The following is a 23,601-nucleotide window of genomic DNA, read 5'->3' as shown; positions in this document are numbered from 1 at the left end:
AAACATCCGTTGGTTGTCGCGACCAACTGAGCGACGCTGTCGGCCATGCTGATTTGATCGTAAGAAGTGCGTAAGACAGCTTCGGAGCTGTCGTAGGATTTCGTCGTAACCTGCGCAAAACTTACGAAAATTTCGTTTCGTGAATACGGATTTGTTCTTAAGTTTTGTCTTACGCACATTTTTGGCGTAAGATCGTTTCGTGAATCTGGCCTCAGTTCCTGAGATATCACTGGGATGAGCAGCCACGGCAGAGAAAAAAAATCCTTTTTGAGCTAATGGCGGTTGAAATTTAGACAAACTTTCTGCATTAGAGTGACCCTGCATGGTAGCTGGAAGTGTCCTTGTGCACTTTCTTCTTGTTCCGCCTCTCTGTCTTCTCTTGCTGCCGTTTGCTGGCCTTGTGCATGCGCTGGGCATCTTTCTCGGCAGCTTGCTGGAGGGCTAGATGGGCTGGCTGGAGTCCCACTGAGACCGAGATCTCTCTTGTAGCCTTGTAGCAGCCGGCGTTGAATCTGAGTACTGCTTCATGCAGTGTCGTTTCAACAGCAATCAGCGATGCATGCTGTTCCTTGGGCATCGGGGACCATGGAACAGAGTGGAAAGACTAGGATGCATTCTGTGTCTTTGCCCCCAAGCAGTGTTAAAGAAGAGAAGCCTGTAATAGACGTTGGTAGACAGGCAGCATAGCTGCAGCGACATAGTCTGGGAGCTTGTGCTTATGCTGGGGCTGTGGCTCACCCTTTGCCTCGGCAGCTCTATGCCGGCACCAGGATTGAGCTCCCTCCGGGCAAAGTTCATGGTGGGGTTCCTGGTCAGTCGACGCAACGTGATGGTATATGGCCATTACTGCACGCTGCATCGTAGCCACGTCCTTCGAGTTGTTTCGTAGGGCCTAGCCATAGTAGTCACTCAGCTTGTCGATGAGGGCCTTTGTCAGCCTTCCCTTGCTCCTTGTTGCTCTTTTGGACGACGTTGCACAGTGCCATCCCCATCCTCTTCTGAACGTGATTGAGGCACTCCTCCTTCACGATAGGCACTAGCCCATAGACATTCTCTTCCACGAGTGCAGAGAAGGTCCTGCTGTCCCATCGGAGACGAGTGTCGTGTAACTCAAGTCGTGCTTTGAGAGAGACCGGTTGAAAAGCATCGGAGCTGCATCGACCTCCATCCTTCCAGATTTGGCGTCTCTGTTCCTCTGGCAGATGTGATGCATGTGCCAGCTGCTGTGTGCTTCATCTCCAGGCTTGGGTCCTATCTGGCATCCCAGGCATAGGTTCGATAGAACTACAGCGTCCAAGATAAGGCCTGTATGGTACTCGATCACTGATTCCACACCGATGTGGGATCTGTACCCACGCAATAGACTACTTCCATAAAGCCCTGCATGCAACACGGCGCGCGTTGCATGCAGGGAACTAGTGGCCAGGGAGGAAGGTGGCATGGCTTCGGTTTCGATCGACACGTCAACAAGGGATCGTTTTCTGGTCCCGAGAGCGTCATTTGTGGTCTCTAAACTAACCTAAATTGCCAGACCTCGAAGTTTTAGCACAAGCCTGAGACGTATAGCTTGTCTTAACACATGTTTGTTGTATTTTTGTACTTGAGCCTTCCTGTTAGCGTTCCAATCGAGGTATGTGGACGAGCCAGTGCTGGGAATCTCGACGCTGCAAAGCTCAGGGATCTTGCTTGTGAACGAATCAACAAGCTGTAGCAACCAATTAGTACGCATACATCGAGCTCGCGCCTTTACATTAGTGTTGTTGATCAGGAAGTTTGTTTGCTTTGTGCATCCATAGACGAAATATTACGTTTTGCAATTACTGTTTTTCTTAATATGCCTGAGTATGCGAGGTAAACCTTGGAGGCGCCACTGAAAAGCTCAATTTAACACACCTCTTATCTCTTACTGACCCGCAGCACTGCACGAAGTGAAGTCCCCACCCGCTTGCTTTCCACTAATATTCAACATCGCGTATGCGCATAGAGTTATCCTGCAATGCAAATTCGCACATACAGACCGTTTTAAGAAAGAAAAAGTCAAGCACTTGTGTGAAGAATGTCGCACCGTTCGCCGGAAGTGCGCCGGACGGGCATGAACCCCTATGTCCGTCCGGCGCACGGTGCGACATACTTCACACAAGTGCTCGAACGAATTCAAAGCGCGTTTGACGGTTGCTAATGGCCATAATATTTGTTATGTGTTTGTTTCCTTTCTGCCTGAGTATGCCAAGATAATTTCAGACACACCGCTGAGGCACAGATCTTGAGCGTCAGTAAAAACTCGTGCAAAAAGGCTTAGCGAGGAGTAGGGGACGCTTGTTAGCTAGGGCCTCCGTCGTAGCTAGCCGATCTCAGCTTTTGCGAAAAGTTAATCTTCTATCAGCATAAAATTTTAGTGGGTGATATATGATGACACGAGGAAGACATCATAGTAATTTTGTGCAGTAGTGAGGTCGAATTTATTGCGTTTCCATAAAATTTTATGCGTAAACGCTGGGCTCAATTTTGATACCCTGTGAGGATGCGGCTTGCTTTTCGCCCAATAAAGTAACAAGAAATGGACGTTTGGCAAACAAAATACGTTCAGGGCTCAAGGTGACCAAATTTCAGTTGTAGTTCACTGGTACTAAACGGGATTATTGAAATTGAGCTCAAACATGCACTCGTGGGGTGAGGTTACAAAGCCACGACTTACTACGTTCGCATACGCACGCACAATATCCGGTGTTTCGGGAACCAAGGAAAGTGCCCCGGTCTTCGTTTTGTATCGCTCGATAATAAGTGTATTGTACGTTCGTGAAAAGTCAGATAACCGAAAAGGCAAGCAGCGCGTTCGGTCGCGGCGTGATAGCGTGAGATGAAGCTGCTCAGTCGAAACCAAAACTGAGTGGCCAACTAGTTCCCAGAGTGCATTGCGCGGTATTTCGCCGCGATGGGGCGCGTCGGTTTTGGAAGTAGTCCATTGTGCCATGTTCCATCGTACACCATAGTGATGTCCTTGCAGAAGCTTGTATCCATCTTCCTGTAAGCTGTCTTCACAGCAGCGGCTGAATCGGCATAAAACTTGTTTATGCTCAGGGCCTCTTGCTCCCTGAAGGCCTTCTTCAGGTGCTCCTGGAACATCTTGTGGTGGAGACCTCTGTGGGAGACATTCATGGCAGCCCAAAAATCGTTGAGAGCGGTCTGCCCCTTTCCAATCTGCTTTATAGCCATTATGGATCGGATGTTGACTTTGAAGGCCATTGAGTCTTGTTGGCGTGGTGAACTCCAGGAACTTGCAACAATACCACAAAGTGTGCGCATGACCTCGAGTTTTGTGGCCAGTCCCAGCTTGGTGCCCTCTTTTACAGTCCATCCAGCCCCCAAGCAATGCTTGCACACTGTGCAGGAGAGCAGGTTGCTCAAATGCCTTATCTGATCAATGAGGCAAAACTTCCCACCTTCGCTCGTAGCAGTGGCAGGTGTGGGATCGGGCTGCATGGCTTGAAGCTTCTTTTCGGTTGCTGGCATAGCGCCAAGTTCAGCTTGAACAGTCTCACGACGCTTTACTTCGATTTCTTCGCTCGTCAGGAAATCCGTCACGAGATGGGCGCTGGACGATGCACTCTGACTTCGCAGTAGGCGCCAGTTGAGCACTGGAGCCCGCGATCTCGGAAGAAACTGCAGCGGTCGATGTGCTGAAGACACCACGCACACTCGCAGCGACGGCTTCTTCTTCGGCGGTGACAGATTACTGGAAGCGTTGACGTGATGGGCATTGGTGGCACGCTGTGCAACAACTTTCAACTTCGCCATCCTGATCAGCTTCATGGAGCGCTTTCGCATGCCAAACGTGCGCGTTGTCTTGTATTTCGTTTTACGCATCGTGTGCGGTTACGAAATAGATGGGCAAGCAACGAGAAACTGCTCAAAGTTCAGCGGGAACGATCGTAAAGAAGGCGAAAAGCAAAGTGGAGCTAACAATGCGCGGGGTCAAGCAAGGAGACTACTGCCGTAGCAGACGACGTGACCGGCAGCAACGGGAGAAAACTGAGAAGAGGATGCGCGCCGCAACCAATAGTAGCCGCGTGCTCCCCCGCTCGCTTCGGGAGCGCTAGAAAACCACGAGCCTGACACCATTTTGAAAATCGGGAGAAGGAAGAGAAAGAACTGACGTTCAAAACAAGACAAAAATGTCGGCCGTCGGCCAAATAGAACGAGAGCGCCGATAGCTCAAACTTTCGGTTGATTTTGGCGCTTGACTGCTACTTGAAAGCTACCCAGGCCCCGTAAATATTTTGTTTTAAATATTTTCCCAGTGATTTGAGTTGTGATAATTACAGAGAAGGTAGATTAGAAGATATACAATCCAAAAATATGTTTTTAAAAAAATTGACTTTTTCGCGATTTTTCGGTTTTCAAGGCCCGCGTCCCCCCTTAACTGTCCCATGGAGGGAACCAACGTCGAGAGCTTTGAAGCCGCGCCAAACGGCAGCTGAACTCCCCTGTCCCAATGGAGCAAAGTGAAGTTGCGATCATCAAGGAAGCAGGCTCTTATTGGCTCTGGCGCGGCATAGCTGCAAGAGACTCCACCAGAGAAGCCACGGCGGCGCAGCGCACGCAGCAACTCTCAGGTCGTAAGAGGTGCGGGCCGCTCAGCCGAGCGCGGCCACTTTACGAGAGCCTCGGCAGTAGCGAATCGCGGCCATCCATGCGCCAGAGACCAACCAAGGGAGTGGAAGAACGACATTCATGCTTTCCCATTCACAACTCGTGGGAAGTGCTTAGGCCTCCTTTTAGCCTTTTTTCAAAAATGTTTTCTGAAATTGACTTTGGCGGTCACTTTATTTCATTATTTTGAGTTTATAAAAGCATTGAGTCCCACGGGCAGCTGTGGGGGATCTGATTTTGTTGGTTCGATTGGAAAATTGGTAGAATTGGATTTTGTAAAATTGAGTTTTCACTGTATATATGGTTGATGGTTTAAAAGTATATTTGATGCTCCCAGGTTTGCCTGTGTAGGCAAGCTGGCCGGAGGCCATCAGGCGGCCGTCATGTGCATGGCTGTGGACGACCCTGGCGTTGATTCCAGCCTCGTCGTGACGGGCTCAAAGGACCACTACATCAAGGCACGTTGGCGCGTCTCTATCTTTTCCTGCTGGAAGATGCGCCACTGGGCACCAATAACAACTTCTCGGATGAATTTTTCGGGAAATGATAATAAGACCATATGACGAAACATAGCATACCCTTTCCGTGCCCGTTGACCTTTGGGGGCTGTGGTGCCTGTTTGTTCAGATTGGGTTGTTCCTTTACTTGGCTGCAGGTGTTTGAGATTCCTGAGAGCGGGAATGGGGTGCTGACGCCCAAGATGAACCTGGAACCTCCCCACTACGACGGAATCCAGAGCTTGGCCCTTTGCAACGACTACCTGTTTTCCGGCTCCAGAGACTACTGCATCAAGAAGTGGGACCTGTCGAGCCAGTCGCACATTGTGGTGAGGCTTTCCTTGCACCAGTTCTTTGCTTCAGGGGCATCGCATAATGCCTAGTTCAAATTATACAAGTATTGAAAACATCATTCGGGTCAACTGGGAAAACAACAGGAGACAAGCAAGAAATGGAAGATAGGGACTTGACTAGATTAATTTCTGAAAAGCTGGAATTGGGCAGGCTGTTCCAGTCAACGATTGGGGGAAGATGCATTTGTGCTACGGGAGATTGCTCCCCCTGGCAGATGATCTGAGTGAGCCAAGCATTTTGTGAAAAAGCCAGAAGACCTGCTCAGATGAGATGAGCTCAGTTTTGCACTGCTTCAAGGTTGAAGATAGGTTGGATGAGGGTCCCAGACTGATGCCGCATGCTCGAGTTTTGATCAAACCAAGGTTTCAAACACCATTTTTTTTAGATATGATGGAGCGGACTTTAGGTTCCGTCTAATGAGTCGGAGGGGCGCAATTTATTTTAGACCAAGGGAGATCAATCTTTGAGTGATATAATTGCTGCGCCATTTGCGCCATGAATGCAAGTGTGCTACATGTCTCGGCAAAATGCCATTTTTGCTATAAAAACCGTAAAGTTCCGAAAGAATGCCTACCCAAAATGAAGAGATAAATGGTGAAAAACGTGGGGTGGGCTGTCTTGTGAGATGCCGCAGCAAAACTTTATCAAAAATTCATGATAAACACCCTTGCACTGGCTACAAACCACGTGACGTGGGAACTCTTACAGTATAGACCACTTTAGTGCAGGACTGGGTATAACGTGGCTTTTTTAAACTACTGGTCTGCCTCCCATGCAACTCCATGTAATTCCATACCGCTTAAAATGCAGGCGTGTGAAGGGAAATACCGGTTGTAGTGCGGTTTCTAGAACAGCATGCCGACCGACCGGCGCGGCAAGTCTTTCTGCGACCCCAGATAACGGCGCAAGTGGCACTTGCGGGGGCAACGATGCCAAGGAGGTTGTGCGAAGATGGAGAGGCGGGAAACGAATGATGACGCATGGAACTTAGGAAGCCCCAACGAGTCACCCCCCAAGTTTTTGGCCCTTTCAATGTCACCCCCTCGCTCAAGTAACGCGACACCAACCTCCTTCCTTACACTGTGTGCAAAACAAAGGCTGGATAGCTGGAGAGATTTAGCTTCTTGCAGCTTGCTAGCTTGCTCCACCTCTGTTGGGGTATCGTGCGGAAATCGACCGTCCGTCCCGATCTGTCGGTCTCCCAAGCCCAAGGTGGCCAAGAAACGACAAGTCCTGTCTCTGGAAACTAAACAAAGCATTGTCAAAGATGTCGAAAATGGCACGAAAAAATGACTGCATCTCCACGCGGTAAATGATGTTGATTGGGGCGAAGCTCTGGTGGTGCTGATGATACTGATTTTGTTCATAGGTAGTGCTGATGGTGCTGATGGTGCAAATTTTAACGCGATTATATACGCATTTCACCGCAGCGCCCTCTCCTGTATAGACGTTGAGCAGCTACAAGCAACGTCTCATCCATGACATCCCCAGCTCTTGAGTTCCTACCACATCTCACAGCCCCCTATTCGTCCTGCAGTCGTAGCCGAGTGGTTAAGGCGATGGACTAGAAATCCATTGAGGTCTCCCAGCACAGGTTCGAATCCTGTTGACTGCGCACACATTTTTTCTTTTTTTAAGAAGACAGATGGGATGGCAGTTGATGTGAGCACAGACGCCAGACGGACAAGGCTAGACCCCAAGGAGCTTTGCCCCTAGAAAGCTTTTGTTGGGGCTAAGTACAATGTTGCTGACACCCTGGTTTCTACTCTCTGGAAGAACCGAGAGCAGGTACGGAAGCAGCAAGATTCTGCGTCACTCTTAAAAAAGAGGTACGTCAAAGTATGAGGATGTCAACGAAGCCTTGTTTAGGTCGCAAAGTGTGAGCCAAGAACGTCCCCGTGAGTGACCCAATGCTACAAACAAAGGGTCCTTTGGAAATTTGTTTGAGCACAAAGGCCCCCTCAGTGGATGGATTCAGCGATTTAAAGACTACCACGGGATTAGCTGTAAAGTTTTCTCGGGCGAAAGTGGGGCAAGTCGACGACGCCAGCATCCAGGCGTGGTTTCGCGTTCATCTCAAGATGATGCTTTCCGTGTACTCGGACAAAGACATCCATAATGCTGGTGAAGCTGGTCTGTGCTAAAACATGCTTCTTGATCGCACTCTCGCGATGAGAGGTGAACCCTGTTCCGGCCACAGTCTCAAAGGAACGTGTCACGCTTTTGTTTTCTGGAAACATGGACGGCTGCGGCAAGCGGCGCTTGTTTATCATGGGAAATCAAAACGACCCCGTTGCTTCAAGAAGCGAGAATGTCTGCCTGTGATGTACACAGCAATGGCCTGGATGATCTGAGAGTTTTTGCTGGTTGGCCGAAAAGTTTCAGCCAACTAGCATCCTTATCCTGGACAACTGCAGCGCTCCCAATGTGCAGCCACAGTTCAACGCAGTCAAGTTCCTGCCGGCAAACACCACTGCTAAAAGCCCTCGATCAGGGCATCGTGGCTAGAGTCAAGGCCAGAAGCGCGAAAGAGTCGTCTTAACAAGAGGAGCCCGTCAAGGTGGACTTGAGGGGCGCCATCGACATGATCATTGCGTCCTGGTGGCAAGGAAAAGCCACAACCATCCAGAAGTGTTTTCGTAGGGTTTCTGTGCGATGCCGGGAATTTGGAGAACGCCGATCGGTGCAGTGATGCGATTGACGAGGCAATCAACTCGCACGACGTGTCCTTGTGGAAAACCACTTGGTTCCTGCAAATTTCAAAACTATGTAGAGGAGGATGACTCTTTTACCCGTGAGGAAGCTATTCTTGCAGCGGTGCGAGGTTCTGGGGCACCCGAAGGTGACTGGGATGATGTCAAAGAGAGCATGCCGCAAGTTTCAAGTAAAGACGCACTGGAATTCTTAGGGAAACTGTAGGTTCACTGTGAACCTTCTGTGGTGGGAGACTCCTGCTCCCACACCTTATGGCAATTGAAGTTCAATGAAATAAACAAAAGCATTGGAGAGCTCGGAGTTGATTATGTCATAGTTGCCCTTGTGGTACAAACATGTAATTTAGAAATACTCGTCGACCTTGGCAGTTTAATATCAAGAAAACAGTGAAGTGACTTGTGGTCGCTGATGCCATCCAGAAGAGATAAAGGTTTAACTAGATAAGGATCCATGATAAGTCCTGAAATGTTTGAACTATTTTCAGTCATCCTTGTAGGGAAAGAAGGCAACTGGGTGAGGTTCAAAGAGAAACACAAGTCAATAAAATCACCTCAGCCCCCCAAACTTGTAGTCTGAGTATTCGTCTAAACAAAAATCGCAAAAAAAAAAAAAGAAGAATAGGTTTGCTAGGATAACTCAGTGACATCATAGACAGATTGTAAGGAAGCAAGTCACTAAAATCGGGTAAAGGGTTGGGAGGACGGTAACATACTCCAATCAAAAAGGACAACTTAAGAACTCCCAAACAATCTCGAGAGCACCGGTAAACAAAACCTTCTGACTTGCGATACTAACAGCGAGGAGGACACAGTGACGAATTGCTGTGTCATCAGCATCACATGAACTAATGACAGATCACGTTTCGGCATTAGGCTACAAAACACTGATAAAACTTTGGGAACTCGCGATATCAGTCCCCCTATCTCAAGATTTCTTCTACAATTTCCGTCTAGGCATCGTATATAAACGTTTTACGACCAATACGCCTCGCAAGTGGGCTCATTTTCGTCTTCTGCGCATGAGAAAGGAAGTAGCGGTGGCGTCAGAACGCCGAGCCCTCATTGGCTGATCGCGACCCCCTATCTCAGCGTCGTCTGCTCCTTTGCAACGTCGTTGACGTCGTCTGCTCGCAACATTGCCTGCGTCTGTCTTACCATTCCTGCGAACTGCAGGTCTTTACGAGCGAGCTCGACTTGGCCTTTCAGAGAGGGCAGACGAAATAACTCGAGCGGTACGTTGTTTTTGTCTAACAACTAGCCGACGCGCATCAAGGAGGGAAATCGAAGGACTCACTGGCGAGGTGTCCCGAGGCGCCGAGGTTTGTTTGCTAAGAACCGAGAGTGAGGGTGGTTAGTCCACAAGTTCCCTCCCAAACACTTTTTCCCTCCTTTCGTGTGCGGCGAGACCACTCATTCTTTAACGGCGTCGGCGGGTTGGCGCAGTTAACGTCGTCTGCTTTACGTCTGCTAGTCAAAGCGATGGCTGCTTTACCTCTCCTGCGTCTGTCGGTGATTCACGACTTTTTCACCGGCGAGAGTCACCGTTTCCTCGGGAAACAAGGAGATAACAAGAGGAAGAAATTGACCTCTTAATCTAAAACTGAGGTCAGCGATTAAAGTATAATACGGGAAGGGTTCACAAGGGTCGCGCGGGCATATTCCATTCAGCGCACCAGCCAGTCGTGGGCAGACGGTCGCCGAGTCGCGGAGTGCTAGGCCTAACTGCCGTGCTCACTTGGTCGCGTTCGGTAGAATCGTGGCCATTGGAGCTTTTCCCGGGTGTTTGTGGATCCAGCGTTCTTGTTCGTCATGGTCTGTTTCAAGTACTTTTTACTTTTTTCTTGCTGCTTGAAGTCTGGACGCGTGTGAAGCGCACGTAGAAAAATAAACGTCCGTGGGTCGTCGCGACCGCGATGCTGTCGGCCATGCTGATTTGATTGTAAGAAGTGCGTAAGACAGCTTCGGAGCTGTCGTAGGATTTCGTCGAAACCTGCGCAAAACTTACGAAAATTTCTTTCCGTGAATACGAATTGGTTCTCAAGCTTTGTCTTACGCACATTTAAGGCGTAAGATTGTTTCGTGAATCTGGCCTCTGCACTTCCGAAAGTCGCAGGAAAGGTGAGACAGACGCAGACGACGTTGCGAGCAGACGACGATGCAAAGGAGCAGACGACGCTCAGATAGGGGGTCGCAATCAGCCAATCAGGGCTCGGCGTTCTGACGTCACCGCTACCCCCTGCGCAAGAAGCAGACGAACTTGCCCTCCGCATATGAATCTTACCTTGTCAAAGCTTGAAAGGCATAGAATTTTATTGCCTTTTTCCAAAAAAGAGGAGGTTATGGCGCGCGATTCGGGTACTTTTACAAAGGTCCTCCGAAATAGAACTGCTCTTGAGGCGAGAGCTATTCTATAGAAGCTGACTTTTAGTTTTGAAAAATAAAATACAGCTTATTATGGGTCATTGTTTTTTTTTGGAAATGTGGCAATCCACGTTCAATGTCAGAATTTTATGAAGTAATACCAAGGTTCTCTTGGGCCTACTTTAGTACCTTATGTTCAGATATCGGCCATGACTCTCCTCGAACATCGGGTATGCCGTGAAAGAGCAAATTCCGATGGCGGGATTGGTTTTCCAGGTCATCAATCCGAGGTGACGCTCAACAAGTGGCCTGATAAGCGAGGGTACCTTGATTGCTACAAACCTTGGCTCTGAAAGTGCTCATGGTTCGTCCTCAAATGCCGCAATTTTCGTTTTAATGGCAGAAAGTGAGCCCTCTAACTGAGCCTGCTTGTCAAGAAGAGTTTTGATACCGCACTTGATTGAATTGTGATCTTCTTCAAGTTTAGAAGAATCGGCCTCAATGACAGTGGCAAGAATTTCATTCAGTTGGGGTTGCTTGTTAGTGTCTGGCTCTGGATTGGATTCAACATTGCTAGAGGGTTGTAACAATGCACGAATCACGCTCAAGGACATTATGCAGCAAAGCACACTTGGGCACGGGAGCACTAGAAGGCACAGGGTGCTAGATTTTTTAGTATAAAAGGATTAGCGTTTACATACCTAGTTGAATATAGTGGGATCAGGCGTCGCATTCGTAAGGAAGCTCCCGTGCCCCCTGACGGCGGTTAGCGCTCGGTATTTGTATCCACTGCTCAGCCCGATGACAACGAATCCGCTCCCTTGTACTGCTATGCTTGGCTTGGCTTGGCTTGGGTTGGCCACGGCCACTTGTTGCTAAAGGAAATTGGCTCTGTGGGCTTGGTGACTGGCTGACGTGGACGCAGTTCCGTGCTCGCGGAGCTGAAGATTGGAGGTGCATTCATTATGCGAGGAGAAAAAAAAGTCAAATATTGATGCCTGTTTTGGGGGGTGCATTCATATGTGAGTGCATTCATTATGCGAGTAAATACTGCATGTGCCCCTGCCAAGTCAAATTGAGTCGGTTAATATCGGTCACGATACATATTAATAAAACACAGTACACTCACTGACCAATGTTTTGGATGCCGATTTTTCGGACATTTTCGCCGAAGCGTCACTCACCCCATAGATTTATGTATACATTGACCGCGGACACCATAAAGCTTATTGCTCGATATTTCGGACATAATTTGCCCGATTTCCTCAGTTTACAGCCACAAAACAGCCGTCGCGATCGTGCAAGGCGAACTTAGTTGCCACATTTTGGTTTTTTGATTTTGCCCTGTAGCCTCGATACCACGTCTTACGCAATAAACAAGCTTGACTGATGCTAGAGTCAGGTTTTCCGGTTCCGCTCGATCCAACATGGCAGCGGCCTGCCCATTTTATGGTTCTTCCTGTTCTCCTGGTGGTTTGTGTTTTTCGAGTTGGACCACGAGAAGAGCGGCCATCTGACGCCATTCATATGGTTTCTGAGCGCGAAGGTTTTTTTTTGCCGACAAGCGTAGTATTGAAGTGGGCTTGGTGGACTAAAAGATGTCTTTAAACAGTGGCACCAACTTCAACTTCATTGTTTGTGCCAGTGAAGGTGTCGACAAAGCACAGCACAGTGATCAAGCGGATAAGAAAAAAGTGAAAAGTGAACAATATAAGACGGGAGTTGCACAAGAACTTAAAATTGACATTAAGCAAGTGGGAAGTGGCCAATATGCAGTGGAATGTGCATGGAAATTTGATATTTTTTTGGGCAGAAATTGATATTTTGGACCGCTCTATTATTCAAACCATTTCGGGGGTCCCTTCTAAGTTCGAAAAATGGGTCGGCGACTTAGTCAAACTTGACCGCATGGTTCAATGTTTGTTGTGATGCATACCAAGAACACATCCAAACGTATTATGAAGCTATGTGAGCATTCCACAAAAGTTTTCACACGGGCGTGCACAAAATAATTGCCGCCACAATTCGTAAGTATCTAAATTTTCTTCTCAAGCTGAACAAAGTTTTGCATATTGTTAGAATGTTGGTATTCACTTGCAGAATGGTTACAGAGTGTAAGACGAAATAAAAGGCAGCAGGCACAGTCGGCTGCCGCAATCGTGAGCAGAACCACGGTAGAACCTAGTGCCACTCAATTGGTAGACACAACCATGTACCTTTCAACGGTCACATGTGGTTGGTATGTGAGAGAGGGCGAGGAGGATAAGAAAGCGACATGGGAGCGTGGAAAACCCTCCCGTGATGGTGGTGTTCCAACAGATGGTTTGAGTCCCAGCTGTAATAGATGTCATTGATATCATTGAGCTGCTGTAGTCCACTTTCGGACATTGTGCATGTGGCTATGCCTAGGAACAACGAGGTTGCTTTCCTTGCCGAGGGGCCGAGTGCCGCAGAAACTGCTTGGGGCACCACGGACTACAATTTTGATGCTTTGGGGGAAACAACTGGTGGTGGCATGCCCTAAGAATGGTTTCCAATTTGAGAACATAGTTAATCTGAATGTCTTCATTAGCGGAGGCAAGCAAAAATCAACTTTACTTGGTGATTACCGAATAAAAACCATAGGGTTTCAGTGTTGGTTATTTTTTTTTATTTGAAGTATGCGTAATTCGTAGCGTTGACCTTTGAATTATCGAGAGTTGACTCTATCCAACGGGAATTGGGAGAATTGGCGATATTTTGGAATTTCGATTTTGTAGGTATCCCGGCCAAAAAATTGGTACGAGTGATTTCTCGGTGGGAAGGTGTTAATATGGGACAGTGGTCAACATGTCCCCTCTGCAGAACGTGGTCATGGTCAACTTATCCTGTGGGCGGAACACGTTCACGGTCTATTCGATTAAAACGATGGAGCTCCTTCAAACGAATGCTATTCGCACTCGGAGAGCAGCGTAAGCTCTTGCGCTGAAGCTTTGAACAAACTGTAGCGCCCTCATTTTGCGTAGTAGGAGCTCGCCTTTTTGGGCCTCGCACTACTTATGGCTGCATCGCTGAGCTTTTTTTCCCTGTGTACTGCTGAAGGGTGGGAAAGCGCCTTGCGACGGCCAAAATCAACTACCGTAAAATACCGGGCAAGCGCCCACTCAAAATTTTGAGATAATCATGAAAAAATGGGGGATGGGCACTTGTCTAGTCATCAATTGTACGTATGATTGTACTGTGCATATTTTCTCAGATCTTACAAATTTGGGTATGGGCGCTTATTGGGGTATGGGCGGATGCACGCTATTCTACAGTAGGTTCAGCACTGCCCGATTCATGCCACCACCGCTAGGGTATGCGTCTCTTACCTCTGGGTGGTGATAAAAAAACACAAAAATCGCAACAATTTTTTTTTTTTGGAACGCGTGAAATGGCGTTTTTTGGCTCATGCTTTTAGTATCTTAGCTAATTGACCCGTGCTTTGACGGTGTTTAAATTTTTTTTTTTGTATTTTCGTTGTGATTGCGTTTTGCACCAAAACAGGCTCGCTTCTGGATATGTGACAGTTTGAGATGCCCAAATTTGTACTATTCAACGCAAGTCCTAACAAGGGTTTTTCTGCAGCAGGAAACTCAGAAGGCCTATTTGCTGGGTGTTTGGGATCGCACGCCTTTTGATGATACATATTTGCCGAGATGATGGGTTCTCAAACTGGGTTCCTCCAGGGAACCCTAAGTAGAGGTGTAGTAGCAGATTTCAGCCTTATGCAGGATTATGAACAGTGAATGCTTCACTGTTTACAAGGTTCTATGAATGCTGAGACGGGGAGCTGCTCGCTCGGCTATCGAGAGCCTTTGGCAGCACACAGAATGCAAGATTAAGCAACTTTCAAATTGGCATAAAATGACCCCGGCATTATTTGTTGTGTAACCATCCTTTGGAGTCATTTTAAGAGTGTGTCGCTTGTCCAGTCCCTGAACCAGGCCCACAAGGACTGGATCTGCGCGCTCAGCTTCATGCCGAACCCCGGGGGCCCGCCCGTGCTGCTGAGCAGCTGCCGGGGCGGCATGCTGAAGCTGTGGAATGCCGACAACTGCTCCCTCGTTGGCCAACTCAGGGCCCACACGTCGCCCATCAACGCCATCGCCACCAACTCGTGTTGCGTCTTCACCGCCTCCAAGTGAGTTAAGCACGCTCGAGTGCCCAGCGCCATTTTCAGTGCATATCCAAAGCAAGGAACACAAACATTTCTAAACATGACGACGTGGGGTGGCCTTATACAGTCATGTCTTGTTTATATGGATACCATTTTTTGAGACAATACATGCATTTTTGTCTCGTTACTATGGACAGTGTTTTGGGGGAGTGGAAGTGTCCATAGTAATCATCCGTACTGCACTGGCTAAACTGCTCATCTTCAGTATCCCAGGCCATGCTGCTGAAAGAAGATTAAAATAATTACTGTAAACAAGGTTTTTTGCATTCGCCAGCTCAAATCGCCCATGAATCTTTGGTTTTTTGTGGGGTACTTTATGGCAGAAGATATGGAAAATGCCCCTGAGTAGACTGGCCAGCTTTTGTAAAGCAACTATATATTTTTGTTTGGAACTTTGTCCAAGTAATGTGCTTCCAACATTCTGCACAGCGGTAAAAATACCTATGGCAAAAAATACATAAAAAGATAAAAGGGCACACCTGAGAAACTCTAATATTAGCGGATGGGGAGACGAGGGACAGTGAGGATGGACCAAACCATTTAACGACTGCACAGTGGCACGGTCGTCCAATAGCTAATGTGACGTTTGCTGCTACGGTCATTAATACGAAAAAGAATTGTGTGCTGCTGTTCTGCGTGATAGAGAACACTGTGTGCTGCTGTCCTTTTTTCTAAAGGATCTTGAATGGTGCTATGTCTTTCTTCCTGCCACCAGGCGGCTTGTGCACCCTGACACCCTTCTTGAATTTCGGAGCCTTCACACCACTTTCCGTCTGTAGGCTTTGCTCTTCCACTGTGGGTCCACAACTCTCTTCCAAATAGCTCAGGCCATTTCAAGTGATAGTCTATCAGTGTCTATCACAAACTTTGTCCGGTGGTGCTCGAGCCAGTGGTTCAACAATATCCATGGCTACCTTGTGCCATGGCCTGTCTGGTAAAAGAGACAGAGTAACGTGCCATAAGTGCCGTCAGAGCTTCAGGTATGGCTTCTCTCGCAACAAAGCTTGTCAGCCACCGACAGTTCTTCCTGAATGTTTAAATGGAAGCAGTTGGGTGGCCAGCGACTTGCTTGAAGGCCATTCCTTATGGACGCATCCTGCAGAGTAGAGTCTGCTTGTTGCAGCTTGGAGACTATCTCCCTCCCTTGAGCTGCAATGCCTTCCACTACGTGACGATGCATCAGCCACGTTTGCTGGTACTTGGTGTCCAAGTTGTAATAAACCAATTGAAGACCATCTTGATATCTGCAAGGGCTGCCCTCCTGATCCCTTGGGTACCAATGTAGTGGCTCAGCTGCACACTCAGCACCCAACATGAGATAAAAGAAATAAAAACGGACATTCTCGGTGTGCGTGATACTCGCACGCCTCGAGACAGAGAACACCAGGAACTTGAGCCGACCGGTTGTTTTCTTGCTTTTTCTCTCCACAAGTGGTGACCTGGACAATTCTCCAAGTATGCAGCCAGCGGCCTCGACTCCAGCTCCAGTCGCGGTTTGGCTCCCGCCGTACTGGGACTGCTACCCGCGAGTTTTTTTGTGTACGTGTAAGTGTACGCCATGCTCTCCAGCTTAACTGCTCTCTAGGACCAGCTGAAGGCAGCCCTGAGAACTGAAGAACGTTCCCACTGGCAGCAACTGCTCTCCATGGGAAAACTCGGGGACCGACGTCCCTCACAGTTGCTGCGTCGAATCGCACAGCTTCTCTGAAAACCTTGTAATGCCATCACTGGCGTTCTACTCCGAAATGTGCCACCGAATGTCCAGGTGGTGCTTGCAGCAGCCCCTCAACCTTGCGGGACTAGCTGGTTTGGCTGACGCGGTCATTGAGGTCTGGGCCCCGCCCTCCACTTGCCGCCATGACCACTCGGGCGACGCCCCCAGGATGCTGCAGGACGTTCAGACCCCAAACATGTCCCACATTGACCAGCTCTGCCAAGGAACAAGTTGTCCTTGCTGCGACAAGACGCCGAGACTCGGTGCGTTCTTCCAGCCGTCGACGGCGCTCTACATCGCGCCAACCTGGCAGCTCGGGCAGAGATGATTCATCAGGCTTTTGCTACTACCACCGTTGTTTCGGTCCCAATGCGCACCGCTGCCAGCGCCCTTGCGCATGGCCGGAAAACCGGCCGGCCAACCGCTAGAGGCGATGAGTGGTCCGAGCCTACGAGAGAGTCGCCTCTTTCACGTGACGGACACCAGGAACCGTCTATTTGTCGACACAGGTACCGAGGTCAGCGCCGATCCCACGACACGTGCCGGCCGTTCACGTAACCCTATCTGCTTTCTACAAGCTGTGTGTCTATTCCTGTGTTTGTTCACCATCGCTAAATCTTGGCCTTCGACGAGTGTTTCAGTGGATATTCCTGGTGGCCGACGTCGGTCAAGCGATCCTTGGCCCTGACTTTCTTGAGCACCATTCGCTGCTAGTCGACATCAAGAGGAAACGCCTCTTCGACTTGATGACCCATCTCTACATACCCTCTTGAGTTTCCTCTCACTTACTCGACTTCCTGACTGGACCTTTCCAACTCAAGGAGTTCCCCCTCACTTACGTGAACTCCCGACTGGACCAAGCATGTTGAACGCCGCACCTCACATACAAACAACAGTTCCGCCAGTTTTCTTCCGTTCAGGAGCTCCGGAGAAGCTCCAAATTGCTCGGGATAATACTACCATCCTCCAGCAGTGGGACATCTCCGTTACACATGGTCTCCAAGAAGATTGCCGCACCCTGAACAAAAACTTTGTTCCAGACCGGTACCCGCTCCCCAGCATCCAGGATTTCACCGTCGATCTTTGAGGCATCTTCTCGGAGATTGACCTCACCCGAGGCTACCATCGAATTTCGATCGGTGAAGACGACATCCCCAAAACAGCTGTCAGTACGCCTTTATTTGAATCCCTTCGCATACCTTTTGGCCTTAGTAATGTGGTGCAATCATTGCAAAAATTCATGGACGTTGTGACGTGGGGTTAACCCTTTGTCTTCGCATACGTCGCTGACCTGCTAGTCGCGAGCTCATCCCCAGAAGAGCAAACTGCACACCTCCGTCTTCTCTTCGAACAACTCGCCAAGCATGGCATCATTATCAACGCCATGAAGAGCGATAGTTCAGGCGTTAAAGCTCTGCCTGCTGAAGTCAGCGCTATTCAAGACCTGAGCGGCACTCACCAAACTCTGCCAGTTCATTGGTCTCATGAACTTTTACAAATGCTTTATTCCGCTCTGTGCCAAGTTGCTTCAACCGCTTGACCCGCTCCTCGGCAAGGGTGGACGGTCTACTTCTTCCTTGGAATGAAGCAGCATTGGCAGAAACCACCCTTCTGCAGCATCTGATGCACAACACTCGGGCTTGAATTATGACTGATGACTACCGCTGCTGGAGCGGTACTTAAGCAAAGTATTGATGACCAGTGGCAACCACTCGCCTTCTTTTCAAAGAAGCCTTCACATACGTGCTACAGCGTGTTTGGCTGTGAGTTGCCGGCTTCATACTTAGCTGTTCGCCACTTCCGACACTTTGTTAAAGGAAGACCATTCACCATCTGGAGAGATCATAAGCCCCTGACCAATGCCATTTCCAATGCCAGATCTCACTACTCACCACAGGACATACGTCAGCTGGCCTTTCTGTCATAATTTACGAATGACATCCGACACGTCAGGTGTGTGGACAATGTGCCTGTCGACAGCTGCATTGACGCCGTTTTGCTACCACCGCTCTCCGACCCTGCAGGGCTCGCTCGTCTGCAAGTCAATGATCAGGAGCTCGAACACACGTTGTCATCAGGATGTCACCTTTCCAGGAAACGTCATTGTCACCTGCGATATGAATCCCTGCTCCTCTACGTTGAAGACTCTTTGATGCCACTCACTGCCTGTCACACCCGGACGTTGGGGCAATGCAGAAGCTCGTGACGAGCAAGTATGTGTGGCCTCACATCAAGGCAGACATCCGGGACACGCTCCTGCATCTCCTGTCAGCAAGCCAAGGTACATCCCCTGACCAGGACCTTTCTCCAACCCAGTTTGGCAAAGTTCATCTGGACTTGGTTGGACCTGTAGCATTCCGGACTGTTCACACCACGTACGGGTCAAGTATGGTACAAAACAGACGAGAAACGTAACTACCGTAAACTTTCGTTAGTTTGACCTCGGTTAATTTGACTTTTCGTTTCTGGCGTGGAGTAGCGCGGAGAACGCAGCACGTGGTCGGGCGCGGAGAAAGCGCGCGCTCCCAAAGCGCTTTTCTGTAGCATCGCGTGCAGTCCATTCTTGCGCGCCGGAAAGCCCGGGGTTCTTTTCCCTTTTTTTCTTTTGTTGTTTTTTTTCTCTGTCAACAACGGTCTGGCCGCTCGGCGCCAAAGTCAGCTCGTAAAACTTCCTGTTTTCGTTTTTTTTTTTTTTTTTTTGCTGTGCTTGATTTTTTGGGGACGTAACGTTTAGTTACGCTGCTCTCCGGAGCATGCTTTTGGACACGCGTTTTAAGCGCAGATGGCAGCAGGCCGTCCATGAGTACTTTGGACAATAAAAAAAAGTTCAATTTTAACTGTTTTTTTTTTCCTTTTTTTTATTCGATCATTCGGATAATTCGACCAAATTTCAAGGTCCGGTCGAGGTCGAGTTTACTGTAAAACAATTTACTTAATTGCAAAAGTCTGGAGCTGGGAGCTGGTGGCTGAGGTTGTTCCTTCTGTGCTCGGGCCCCTCGTTTTTCTCTCGAGTTGCTCCTCCTTCTTCTTTTCCAACCGATGGCCTCTCGGTTTTAGATGAACACGGGTGGTGAAAACCTCCGGCGGTCCTGCTGGGAATGCACCGCTACATACTCCCCCTCCAGTCAGGAGACAAGCTTCAGCGACGTCTCATGGCTGCTTGGGGAAAATTTGTGGGTGAGGTACAACAGCGAGTAGTGGCTTGCGTTGTAGGATCTTCGCTGTCTAAGCGCACTGGCCAGTAAATGTGTCGTCCCGACGGTGCCCTAGTATGTGATTGCAGTGGTTTCAAGATTGAAGCTTTAAAAGATGGGTCGTCCTGTGAGGTAGCTGTTGATGCGGTCCAGATCCCCCACCCCCTTTGGGGATGGATCAGGTGGAGCAAGGCATAAAGGAGCTGGCTTAACCCAAAGTTACAATCTCCTGCCGTCTGCAAATGTCCAAAGTGTTTGACGTCCTTCGCAGCACCTTGTACGAACCATCGTAGGGAGGTTGAAGGGGCTTCCGCATGGCATCGCAAGAAGACACGAGTGCCGGTGATAAAAGTAGACGGCTTTAAGCTTGGCGAGGTGCCGTGATGCGAAGCTGCTTCATGGCCTCTTGTAGTCTGGTGGCGTAACCCCCGGGGTTCGGACAGGTATCGGCTGGTGTTGATGTAAAGAATTCACGTGGCAGCATGGTTCTGTAAGCCAGCTCAGCTACGCTGCAACCGATGTCACTTTTAAGTGCTGTACGTATGCCGAGAAGCACGAGTGGCAGCACTGCCACCCGGTCTTGACACTTGTGTGCTTTGAGGGCTGCCTTGAGTTGGCGGTGGAACCGCTTCACCATGCCGTTGCTGGCGGAGTGATATGCGGTCGTTTGGATTCTTCTCGACCCCAACAATGTCGTGAAGCTGGAGAAGAGATTAGATTCAAACTGTTGGCCCCTGTCAGTTGATGAAACTGTTTGGGCACAAATGGGCACGGAGATTCCGTCGAAGTGTCGCAGATGAGATTCACAGGACACATGGGAAGGGAAACTTCTCGTAAGACGAGCCTACCGGGTGATGCTTGGAGTCGCTGCAGTTGTGCATCATGTACCTCTGCCACTCTTTCGAAGTTGATGGCTGCCAGAGAATCAATGGTGCCAAAGCCTATCTGTGAGAGAGGGTCGGCAACGACGTTGTCGGCACCCTGGATGTATATCCGGTACATTCGGAAATTCGGGACATGTGCCGAAGTTCCCTCTGGGAGTGACTACCACCGTCGGGTCTCGGTGATTTAAAGGCATGGACAAGGGGCTTGTGGTCTGGCAGCACCGAAATTGGCGACCTTTCACGAAATGTCTGAAATGACGTAAAGCCAGGTGTACACCGACTAGTTCACACCTGAAGGTGCTGTACCGCTGTTCGGTGGGCGTTAGCTTGCGAGAGAAAGAAGCAAGTGGTTGCCACTCTCCGTTTACAGTAAAACCCCGTTATAACAAAGTTGAAGGAGCTGTCGTAATTATTTCGTTATAACCATTAGTTTGTTATAGCCAATGTCCATTTCTTCCCTCTATTAGCGAGCAAGGGGAATTATGATTGCTTCGTTATATCCATTAGTTCGTTATATCCCATTTTGTTATAACGAGGTTTTACTGTACTTTCTGTCGTAGCACTGGGCCGACAGCGGTATCCGTCGGTGACTACAGAAAGTGGGGCGGCTTCCTTTGGGTCATGGTGCTGTTGGCGAGCAGCTGTCAAGCGTGGTCAAACGCCGATGTAGTGCCCTCGTCCCACGTTAGCTCCGTTGTTGGACTACTCGGGAGCATCCGATGCAGGGGCTGGAGCTTCTCGGCGCATCCCGGGAGAAAACAACGATAAAAGTTTATCATGCTTAGAAACTCCCGGGGTTGCTTCTTTGTTGTGGCCTTCGGGAATTCTCGAGTGGCTTGCACCTTGATGAATTGAGAGGGTGGCTACCCAAAAAGTTGACTATACTCCCCAGGAAGTCAGCTCTGACCAGCCAAACATGTACTTGGCCGCGTTGATAACGATTCCATACTCGGTGAGGCAAGTAAGCACTGTTCGGAGATGTCCGATATGTTTGTGTGTAGATGAGCTTGCCACGAGTATGTCGTCGGCGTAGACGGAACAGTATGGCAGGCCCCACAACACCTGGTCCATAAAACGTTAGAATGTTTGTGCAGCACTGTTGAGTTCTAACGGGAACAAACCAAAGGGTTGCCGTCTTCGGAATGTCTGAGGGCTCCACTGGAATTTGATGGTAAGCGCGTTCCAAGTTGATCTTAGAGAAAACGGTAGTGCCTTCGAGCGATGCCGTAAAATCGTGAATATGTGGTATCGGGTACCGGTCTTCAGTTGTGATCCGGTTCAGGGCTCTGTAATCTCCACACGGGTGCCAGTCCCCGGGTCTGGACTTTGGGACCATGTGAAGTGGGGACGGACAATGCCCAGCTCAAGCATACACTCAAACTCCTGTCGGGCGATGCATTGCTTTTCTGGTGGCAGTCGGCGTGGATGCGCGGGAACCGGGGCGCTTGACGCCTCGATGTGGTGCTTCACGTTGTGTTTGATGGGGCGCTCGTCGGGTCCAACACGCGTCGGCTCTGGAAACGCGTGCCGAGCAGCTTGGCGTACTTTGACTCATCAGGTGGAAACGCAAACGTGGGGCTGATAAACTGCAGGGACGATGCAATGCCTTGTATTGACATACTTGTCATTATGTTTCAAAGGCGTCTTTCCTTGAGGTCCACCAACAACCCGAACTGCGTCAGGAAATCGGCTCCGATTATGACGTGTGGGATAGCCGCACAAACGTCCAGTGGAAGGTTCGCCGCAGTTCGAGATCAAGAGTCGGTGAACACTCGCTGTACGTTAAAATGGCCGTGTCGTTGACGGCCCAGAGCTGCGACGTGCTGGGATGCCGGCAATCTTCAGCGGTTGCTGGAACAGTGCTGGGTTGGATTGGAAATTCATAAGAGGAACTAACCTGCTCAAAAAAAAGTTCCCAATAGCTGGCATTCAGATAAATTGCAATTACACTGTTTGCTTTTTACGCTATAAAGTGGAATATACTTAAGGAAAGGGTATGTTTGGAAATGGTTCTGGTACATCATATGGAGATGCTTTAATTCTGATACTTTTTGTATTTAAAAAAACACATCCGCGCTTAGAGCCTCCAGTTTGACCTGGGTGACCAGGTCCAAGATTTACTTATACCGCTACGAAACTCGACTTTTGTTACTCCCAAGCCGCTGAAAAGCAGAACTTCAGCTGCGCCAAAGCTTTGCTGCTCCGAGACCTGCTACAAAAAGCTGTCAATGATTGCGGACAATTGGAGTCGTCGCAACTCTTCGTAGACTCGATTCCGAGGTGACGGCTGAAGCCTTGGAAGCTTGGCTGCAACCGACCGCACTGACGCACGCCTCTGAACTTGGTGCTCAAAGTCTTTAGCAAGCCCGAGCTCTTGGGGAAAAAGTTGTCCAAACTGCTCATCTGGTGGCAGTTATGGTGACTGCGGTGAGGTCCGACAACAGCTGAGCGTTGCTCCTTGACGCAGTCCTTGTTGCCTCTGTAGGTCACCTCGGCCAGAAAACATCCAATGCTTAAAATTTCTTCCCTCGAGCAGTTCTGCAACACCACTGACATTGCACTCGGAGGATATCTTACAACCAAGTTCTTGCAGTTGTTTGCTCAACAGGGAAACCGTTGCCCCTGTGTCCACGATGAAACGAGTGGCCACGTAACCGATGAGCACCTCCGTGAAGATTTTCTGTGCACGCCCGTTGCCGACAAGCCGATTGGTGACGGCATTCAACTTTTCAAGTCTCGGGTCCTTGTCCACTTGCACGTCGACTTTGTCTGTGCCTTGCACACAGCCTCGAAATCTTGTTGCAGTGGCGACCTTGATTGTCCTTTGCCGGGCACTTGACATGGTTGACCCGGTGCGGCTGTGACCCACAACGGTAGAAACATCCTTTTGTCTCCCTACTTCTCCCTCTGCACGATTTGTAGCGCAGCAGCGTTGCCACTTCCGAAGCTCCTGCTTTCGTTTGCTCAACATGCCTGCCGATGTGAATCGCCCTCAAGCGTGAGAGCCAAACCCTCGCACAGCAGGCGTTTTCGGA

General features: G+C 49.3%; 1 protein-coding gene across 4 annotated transcripts in view; it reads left to right on the top strand.

Annotated features, from left to right (window-relative positions):
- LOC8037389 (kinesin-like protein KIF21A) overlaps positions 1 to 23,601 on the top strand; it is a 265,745-nt gene that overhangs the window by 220,353 nt on the left and 21,791 nt on the right. For all 4 annotated transcript variants that reach the window (XM_040212128.3, XM_040212131.3, XM_040212130.3 and 1 more), the window contains 3 exons: positions 4,988 to 5,108; positions 5,306 to 5,476; positions 14,530 to 14,738. In XM_040212128.3, coding sequence (XP_040068062.1) covers positions 4,988 to 5,108; positions 5,306 to 5,476; positions 14,530 to 14,738 — 501 coding nt within the window. The remainder of the gene's footprint in view (positions 1 to 4,987; positions 5,109 to 5,305; positions 5,477 to 14,529; positions 14,739 to 23,601) is intronic.

Source organism: Ixodes scapularis, unplaced genomic scaffold, assembly GCF_016920785.2.
Source record: "Ixodes scapularis isolate PalLabHiFi unplaced genomic scaffold, ASM1692078v2 PGA_scaffold12__126_contigs__length_90152505, whole genome shotgun sequence".
Taxonomy (NCBI): domain Eukaryota; kingdom Metazoa; phylum Arthropoda; class Arachnida; order Ixodida; family Ixodidae; genus Ixodes; species Ixodes scapularis.
This window is presented reverse-complemented; position numbering and strand designations above follow the sequence as displayed.